Source organism: Myzus persicae, unplaced genomic scaffold (genome assembly GCF_001856785.1).
Source record: "Myzus persicae strain clone G006 unplaced genomic scaffold, MPER_G0061.0, whole genome shotgun sequence".
NCBI classification, from domain to species: domain Eukaryota; kingdom Metazoa; phylum Arthropoda; class Insecta; order Hemiptera; family Aphididae; genus Myzus; species Myzus persicae.
In genome coordinates this window covers 13,261-22,880 of record NW_019104351.1, presented here as the reverse complement: position 1 = coordinate 22,880, position 9,620 = coordinate 13,261, and the positions used below count along the sequence as shown (strand labels likewise).

The following is a 9,620-nucleotide window of genomic DNA, read 5'->3' as shown; positions in this document are numbered from 1 at the left end:
ATTACTAGTAAATATGATACAAAGGAAAATAATAATTTTTACTTCTAGTCTTACACTGAAAACACTCAAAAAATCATTGAAAAAAGCAAACAAAAATCACTTTCAAATTTCATGATTTCCCGTGATGTAACACGACAAACACTTTCTAAGCACTTTGCTAGATTTTTTGATAAACGACGACGTCTGGTATTTAATATTAATTCGTCTAAATATTTAATTCGTTCTTTTTTTTTGTGTTAGGTTTAAAAAGCATAAGTGCACTACTGTCTACTTGTCTACTTGCAAAATTTGTTTGGATACGTGTATAATATTATGATTTATGATGCATATTCTTATCGTGTATCGGGTATTGCAATAAGTGTCAAGACGGGAACTTTTTTCTTTCAATTATGTGAATAGTGAATAATAATATTGTGTTATACCTAGAAGGCTAGAACCCATCATGTCGAATTACTGCAGAACTGTAAAAATTGATTCGTAGTACTTATTAAAAGGGACGGATGGGAAGTTGACTCATTTTTTTAACTAGGTAAGTTAAGCTTATTTAGAAAAAGGTGTAGGTACCCCATTAACATTAAACGTCATATGTGTAATAGTGTAATGGATGTGTTTAATTTGAATTCAATGATATAAAATCATTTTTTAAAAAATATGGTTCTGATCGAAGATAGTCTGTCAGCCTCTCATATTGCAATGTTTTTTTTTTTTTGGTTAATTGCAATTAAAGCAGTTTATTGCCGAAAACGTTGCATTTATAAATGTCATTGTCTGTATAAAATATAAAAATATACAAAAAAAAGGTACAGTACCCATAAATAATTATTTAAAAAAATTAAAAATTAAATTCTAATGTTATATAAAATTGATTAAATATTAAATTAATACAATTATCTCTGTTAGGTTTTTTTTCTAGGTATCTTTAAAAAGTTTGTGTGAATAGTCAGGAATGCTACGAGTACAAAGTCGGAAAGTCCACTCTACTTTTTTACACATTGAAGGTTATATTGATATTAAATTATTTCCTTATACATTAAGTCAATAGTGAATAATAATATTGTTTGACACCTATATTTAAGTAAGTATAAGAAAATAAACCGATCAATCATATTTTGGTATCACATAATATACCTACTATACAGCAGGTCGTTCCTAACCAGTCGATCGTTATACGATCGACTGGCTAGGTACCTATATTAAAACTTATATCATAGTAATTTGATATTCGCACCTTGCTAAACGTTTTGATAAATATTTGTGCAAATCAAGGCACTTTATGACTTAAAAATAATGTAGCTAAATTGTATGTATTGTGCTAAAGGTACCTAAAATTTATCGAGTTAAATATTTTCTTTATAAACTTTTGACTTTTAACTGAAGGTGATTTAATTTAATTACCTATTAACATGTCATAGATAAATATGAGTACATTCATTAATTTTCCCAACATTGACAATTGTGCAGCAATAATTATTATATTTATAAATGTAATGTAATATAAAGTTTTATATTCAGATGTAGACAAATATTATACTATTGTTTACGGTTTGATATCGGCTACAAAGTACAAGTACGACCGGAAATGGAACATTAAATATTAATTTATCATCAATACAAATTTATTCATATTAAAAATATGCTGATAATAAAATTAAGCGTCTTTTTATTTTAATGTTTGATAACTTTTTTGATTAATTAAAATACTTATATTGTATAGTCAAACATCAATATTAAAATATAATAATTAAGTGTTATCAATAATTTGCAATTGTACAAGCTTTTTAATACGCGTTTTATAGTTAATTGGTAAATAGGGCATGGATTTCGTTGCATTTACAAGTTTTTTTTATTAACATTAGGTTTATTGCTAAGCTTGTAAATTATTTTCATGACCTAATGAAAAAATATTAAGAGTTTATTGTGCCTATTTTTGTACATTTAGGAATATTATGGTTATAAGAGCATTTCTAAATGTTTTTATGGAGGAGGTGGACATAAATCCCGAGACCATTTGCTTTATAGCCATAAAATGTATTGTGATTATTTTTAAGCTTACAATCAGAGTTCGGGACTTAAATCACTTAAAAAGCGCTGTAAAAAGAGCTTAAATAATTCTTTATAACTTATAACCACTCAAATAAACAGTTAGGTTACTAAAAATGTACAGTACCCATAAATAATTATTAAAAAAAATTAAAAATTAAATTCTAATGTTATATAAAATTGATTAAATATTAAATTAATACAATTATCTCTGTTAGGTTTTTTTTCTAGGTATCTTTAAAATGTTTGTGTGAATAGTCAGGAATGCTACGAGTACAAAGTCGGAAAGTCCACTCTACTTTTGTACACATTAAAGGTTATATTGATATTAAATTATTTCCTTATACATTACCTAAGTCAATAGTGAATAATAATATTGTGTGACACCTATATTTAAGTAATTATAAGAAAATAAACCGATCAATCATATTTTGGTATCACATAATATACCTACTATATAGCAGGTCGTTCCTAACCAGTCGATCGTTATACGATCGACTAGCTAGGTACCTATATTAAAACTTAAATCATAGTAATTTTATATTCGCACCTTGCTAAACGTTTTGATAAATATTTGTGTAAATTAAGGCACTTTATGACTTAAAAATAATGTATGCCGAAAAAAATTTACCTAAAATGTATCGAGTTAATTGTTTTCTTTATTAACTTTTAACTTTTAACTGAAGGCAATTTAATTGAATTATCTATTAACATGTCACAGATAATTTCATTATATATGAGTAATTTCATATGCAGCAATAATTATTATATTTATAAATATAATGTGATATAAAAGTTTTATATTCAGATGTAGAAAAATATTATACTATTACTTACGGTTTGATATAAAGGCTACAAAGTACGAGCACGACCGGAAATGGAACGTAAAATATCAATGTATCATCAATACAAATTTATTCAAATTAAAAATATGTTGATAATAAAATTATGCGTCCTTTTATTTTAATGTTTGATAACTTTTTTGATTAATTAAAATACTTAAATTAAATAGAGTTTATCGAAATAGAAAGTCTGATTAAATAAATGTAAACAAAATATTTATCGAACATCAATATTAAAATATTAATAATTAAGAGTTATCTATGTTTCGAAATTGTATTATATTTTGAATACGCGTTTTATAGGTGAATTGCTAATTAGGGCTCGTGTTTCGTTGCATTTTCATGTTTTTTTTATTAACATTAGGTTAACCCAACGACAAAAAATTAAAAGTTTATTGTGCCCATTTTAGTACATTTATTGATTTTATGTTTTTAAGAGCATTTCTAAATATTTTTTAGAGTATATTTAACAATTATTATTAAGCTTATAATCAGGGTTCGAGACTTAAAGCACTTAAAGAACGCTGTAGAGCTTAAATAAGCACTGAAATAAACAGTTAAAAATATTAATATAAGCATGGAAAAGTGCACGACTAAAATTTTCAACACTTTTTTAAAAAAAATTATTGTTTTATTTTTATTTTAAGAAAAATATTAAGAAGAATTCATCTTTAAAAGAATCAAAACCTTTGATCCTTTTTAAGTTTTTGAAAACATTATGACTTATTTATTATGCTTTTTATATTTATTATATAATTTTTTTTAATACCGAAAAAAAATTAATTAATTTTTACCGATTAGTAAACGAGCAAATACGAGTTCCTATGTTTATGACTAATAAATGTGGTACATAGGAAAAATATGTTTTAAGTTCAAAGCTTAACATGAAAATAATCGAAAAATCATTGAAAAAAGCAAACAAAAATCACTATCAAATTTCATAATATGGACCGTGATGTAACACGACAAACACTTTCTAAGCACTCTGCTAGATTCTTTGAAAAACGACGACGTCTGGTATTTAATATTGGCTACATGACATAAGCGCCAAAGGTACAATAATGACCTATCATTTGCGCCAAAATTTGTATGACATAAGCCCCAATCTTATATTGTATACCTGTTTTACCTAACACATGGCATAAGTGCCAAAGGTATAATAATGACCTATCATTTGCGCCGAAATTAATATTTTATTTCATATAATATATTATATTAAAAAAATTGTCAATAATAAATTGTTAAAATATAATATGAGTATAGGTAAGTATACATGCAATTAATATAAATTTAATAAATTGGTTGAGTTTTTGTAAAATAATACATTTATCGATTAAGATTAAACTTTGGAGTTTTTGATCGATATAGTTCTAATTATAATATTATCTGTTATTTAATATCTATTAACCGTAGCACCAGTGGCGGCTCGTGGTGTTCAAAGTATAGGTGGTGTGCAATCATTGCAAAAGTTTAGTTTAAAAAAATTAGTCTCTGTTTTAAGTATAAATGTAATTAGTAAAATATTTATTAGCATTTTTAATTTTGAGATTATACAGTTTTAGAAAATAATATTAAGTACTTTAAAAAATGATAATTAGGAGTATAATAATAATTGTCGTTTGTTTGTTTTTAAAATTTAATTTTTTTATATAATAAATACAGTTAAACAGATATTTGTTAAAATTAATTTATTATTATACATAAATGCATTATTATTATACATTTTCACTATTATATCTAATTAATATATGTGGTGAGCTCACACTTTCACTCCTAGGCACGAGCCGCCACTGCGTAGCACACAGGTACCTAGAATTTTGGCGCTTATATACGATACGATTTTGGCGCTTTTGTAAGGTACGATTTTTTTTTTTTTATCACATTTTGGCGCTTATGTCTTTCGCCGTTAATATTAATTCTTATAAATATTTAATTCATTCTTTTTTTGTGATAGGCTTAAAAAGCATAAGTGCACTACTGTCTACTTGTCTACTTGCAAAAGGTGTTTGGGTACGTGTATAATATTATGATTTATGATGCATATTTTTATCGTGTATCGGGCATTGGAATAAGTGTCAAGACGGGACTGTAGCAAATATTCGAAAATTTATGTCAAAAGTTTGGTCGGTGGAATTGATCCGTTTTTCGATGATGACGAAGGAGAATTGAATGATATACTTACGTACAATGTACAAAATTAATTCGACTTTAAGATTAGGTAGTATATTATGCCAAACGACATTGGTATGTTTACGATTTCTATCTTCTTTATGGTTAAGGAAACACTGTAGATTTGTTGTATGTACGACGTCACAACCACATGTCAAAGAACTGATATATAATTTATTATTTTAATGTACTTGGTACCTATATTATTTAAGAAACTGGATATTTGGACCGAATACCATTATTTGACTGTCTAGTCTGTAACATACCTTATACCGAATTATTTATATCTTCATATTATTAAGGTATATATTTAAATACCAAGAATAATACTTTTAGATGTTACATTTTGTAACCATTTGTATAGGTATTCAATGAATATTTTATTTACATTTGCTTAATCAGACTTGTATTACTATTTAAATAAACTCTATTAAATATTGGAATTTTAATAAATTGATAGAGATAATAACCATGAAAATAAAAGGACTTTTAATTATTAATGTATATATTTTTTTAATTTAATATATTCATAAAAACGATAATGTTTAATGTTTCAAATCCAGGCATGCTTGTACTTTGAAGCCGATATCAAACCTCAAACAATATGATGATATTTATACAATATGTAACCCATCACCTACGATTGAAACGAACAATTTTCTTCAGTCTGAAATATTATTTACATAATAAAACATTTTATATCGTATTACATTTATAATGATAATTTTAACAATTATTGTTGGACTATATTTATAATCATAAATAACAAATTGTTTTTTGAAGATTAACTTGAGTGTGATTTACAAATAGGTGAAATACAGTATTTTAGTGGTTTGAAATATTTTGTTCGAACTTATTTATTTTGAATTTGAGGACAGAGAGTGTATGCTTGAATTTTGTTGTATAACCGTTACAAAGAGACTTACTTACCGTTTAAAACGATACATAAGTAATATTAATACTTTTACTTACTTTATAAGTCATCAACTCAGATACTTATTGTTTTTGGATTTTTTCTGGAAGGCTGAGACTTTTTAACCACGACATTTTTTACTCGAACATTTTTTAATTGGGCTTTCTTACCTCAGACTTTATGGTATATTGCATCATAATGATACAACTGTGGCTTGGCGAGGTGCTGTCGTACGTTCAACCTGCGGCAACTCATAGCTAGCACTCGGATGGGTGACCACGCGGGTTTATAGCAACACATCCATACCATATACCTACACGGAACTTGTTTGTTATCGCCCCTCCACTTTTGTTTGCTATCGCCCCGCCATATAGTTATTTGTGAGTAGGAAAAATAATTCTGGACGTATTCTGCCACAGCAATGGATTTTCGGTGGTATATGTCGGGAAACCAAAGCGTGTTTTATAGTGAGTGTACCTGGTCGATCGGATAAAACTTTACTACCTATAATACAAAAATATATAAGACAAGGCTCAATAATTATGTCCGATTGTTCGAACGTGGCTGATTTTCCCGCCGAATCGTACACATCGCCAAAGGCTTTACAAGTTTCCGCGGTCGGTGTGGAGTGTCCGCGACAGATCATCCCCCCTCTACGCACCCGCAGCTGGCGATGTCCACTTCAACCTTCGTCGGTCAGCTTGCGAATTGTCTTTTGCCAACGGCTGAACCTGGTGGGTACAGTTCGCTCGCCCGTTCGCCACGTATTTTTTTCTTTTGTCGACCGCGTGGTCAACCGACCTTATTTCTGGTCGTCTGTATAATCGTTCTTTTTTTTCCTTTTACGTTGTGCACGCGACAATCGTCGCAAGTCCCGAGACAGCCGGGGCTTGACGTGTGCGTCACATTCCGTCACTTAGTACTTTATCGTCAATATATTGTGACATTGCCATTATTCCATACGTGCCACCACGGTCGCCTTACCCGTCCAGACTACAGCGTGGCTTTGCCGAGTTGCTGACAGCAGTACAGGTCATACCTTTTTTGTCTTCATTTATTATTGTTATTAATTATTATATATTTTATATTGTATGTATTCAGACGAATAAGTTTTTGTTTTAATTATTAAGGCCCCTGCAAATGTGTCATTTTTAAGGAGTTGTGTTTAGGCAATTATTTCGTTCCTGCGATTACTGATCGTCTTTGTGTGTGTAATAATTGTTCATTAGTGTGTGTATACTTCCCTACCATCACCTCACCCACGACCCGCATCAATTTACAATACATTGTTATTTCTTATCTGATTTATGGTCGCACCCACGCACACGCACAAGTCATTCAATGTCTACATCAAAATATTCAAAACCAATTTATGGACGTGAAATAGCCGTCGCACTGACAAAAATTAAGGTACTTCTAGTGGTTCGATTTAAAAAATGTAAAGATGTTTGTGTTGGTAAACAAGTTTACTTTGCATCGGTCTGAGCACTTTTTCAATTTTAGAAAAATTCTTGACGAGAATAAATATTTTACATTTTATAAATTTTTAAATTGTTAGTATTGAATATCTTCAAAAATATAAAAAATATGGTCCAACCGATGCAAAGTAGACTTGTTGACCAATTAAAACATTTTTACATTTTTTAAATCGAAAAACTAGAAGTACTTAAATTGTTGTCAGTCGCTAAGGTCGATTTGATGAAAAATGAATAGAGTTTGCAGGGGCCTTAAGATTAATACGGGCCCGCACATTATTATTATTATTATTGTCATTGTCATATACGCTGTGTTGCGATTGGTGACCCGTCATTTGATCCGGTAAATAGTATCCGGCGACAAATGATCCGCGACATTTGGTCCGGTTCAAAAAGAACTTGTACCAAAAATATCCTGCTAAAAAATGTCCGGTAACAAAAAAATATAAAATATAAATATATAGTTTTATTTTAATTAGTTGTTATTTTATTTTCATAATTTTTAAAAACGTCATTATAAAAAAAATATAAAATATAAATAGTCATAATAAAAGTAATAATATAGAATACAAATGTTTATAAATTAAAATTATGAGCGATACCCTTCAAATACGTAATGATATTTGAAGTTTCATAGTTTTCTACTGTATTTTTAAGACGTTGGTCTATGTTTTTATATTTTTTTTTTTTTGTAGGGTTATTTTCCCCCAGATTAATTTTTTCTAGTTTTGCTTCTTGGAGCCCCTGTTCCTGCTTCAAAAAAGATATAAATTTCCAAATAGTCGTATGATGACTTCCCAATGATGCATTGAAAGCATGGTGCCAACCTTCAACAGCATTGTTTGTTCGAGGTTGGTCATTAATTACATTGTCATAACAGTTCCACATTTCTATTGGAAATAATGGTTTTTTTCTTCTATTACGAACTGTTCGACCTATCCATGTTTCCTCAAAGTAATCTACTATAGGTTCAAACAATTGTTCATTATCAATAAAATATTGGGATTCTAGGATAGTATTAAAAGATTTTACTACATCAAGGACTGGCACAAATGCTAAAGCACATAATTGTTTAACATGGAGAGCAAACGTTGAGTCTTCTGCATATTTCTTTTGTAACCCAGTAGATTGTACTTTACGCCATACACTCTGGCCAAAATGAAAAAAACATCCACTTATATGAGCATTAGGAAAAATTTGTTTGAACGCCGAAACAAAGGATTGCTCAAAATCTATTTTAATAGATTTTGGGTTCAGATCTGGTTTTAATACAAGCAATTGCCTTAAAACTTCAGCGTATACTTCCTTTGTACGACTAGTCATTAATATATACACTAATGGAATAACTAAGCTACGTGTGTAACAATGAATTGTATATAATTGTGAAAATATCGAGTGAACAGATTTAAAAGTTCCGTCACCAAACCAGTCATCTGTTTTTTGAAGCATATTTAAATTGTACTGAGTAGTAAAAATTAAAATTCTGCTTTCACTACTACCACTATCGTATGCCAAAAATGTTTCGTTTTTGTTAGTCAATTTATATATTTCAGGAATAATTAAGTCTTTGGTATTACTTGGATTAACTGGAGCATTTTTTTTTATTACTCGAGTCCGTTGAATAGTCCTTGACAATGATTTTATAATAGGTAATTGTCCAATTACCGGAACAGAAGTTTGACCCAACACATTTGAAATTATATTTCTTGTAGAAGTTGTTTCTGTTATAGCAGTATCCTTTATAGTATTCACCAGTTCTTTGGCCTCAATTTTGGCTAAGTTTGGAGCATGCGAATGATCAGTTTCTTTTAAATTCGATCCTACGAAAAAAAAACAAAACATTGTATGAAATGTGGAATGTACAATTTGAAATAAAGTCTACATCAAAATAATTAATGTTTTATTTTATAAATATTATTATTATTATTATAAATAAATATAATTAATTAAATTCTATTAATTTAGTATACAAATTTAAGTACATACCCGTTTCGTCTTTCGTTGTTGTGTGACATCGGCTTTTACATGACAACTTTTTATACTCGGTACAACGCCATACTACTTTAGTTTCATACACATCATGAATACTAAATAAAAAACCTTTATTTATAAGCATATTTTTGCCTTTTTGGCTTTTTATAAATGTAAGTGGCATTATTTAAAGTTAACGTTATTCATACA

General features: G+C 28.7%; 1 protein-coding gene across 1 annotated transcript; it reads right to left on the bottom strand.

Moving 5' to 3' along the window:
• Positions 1 to 8,015: 8,015 nt before the first annotated feature.
• Positions 8,016 to 9,594, bottom strand: LOC111041415. The gene is made up of 2 exons (XM_022325685.1): positions 9,426 to 9,594; positions 8,016 to 9,259 (listed from the first exon to the last, which is right to left on the bottom strand). Exons 1-2 carry the CDS (start codon positions 9,592 to 9,594, stop codon positions 8,016 to 8,018), a joined length of 1,413 nt encoding a protein of 470 aa, XP_022181377.1.
• Positions 9,595 to 9,620: the final 26 nt, after the last annotated feature.

Bases quoted from the DNA above. Each gene is read 5' to 3' on its own strand.
- LOC111041415 (XM_022325685.1), bottom strand. From the start codon at position 9,594: ATGCCACTTACATTTATAAAAAGCCAAAAAGGCAAAAATATGCTTATA. The intron at 9,260-9,425 runs GTATGTACTTAA...TTTTTTTCGTAG, and splicing joins AACAACGAAAGACGAAACGG to GATCGAATTTAAAAGAAACT.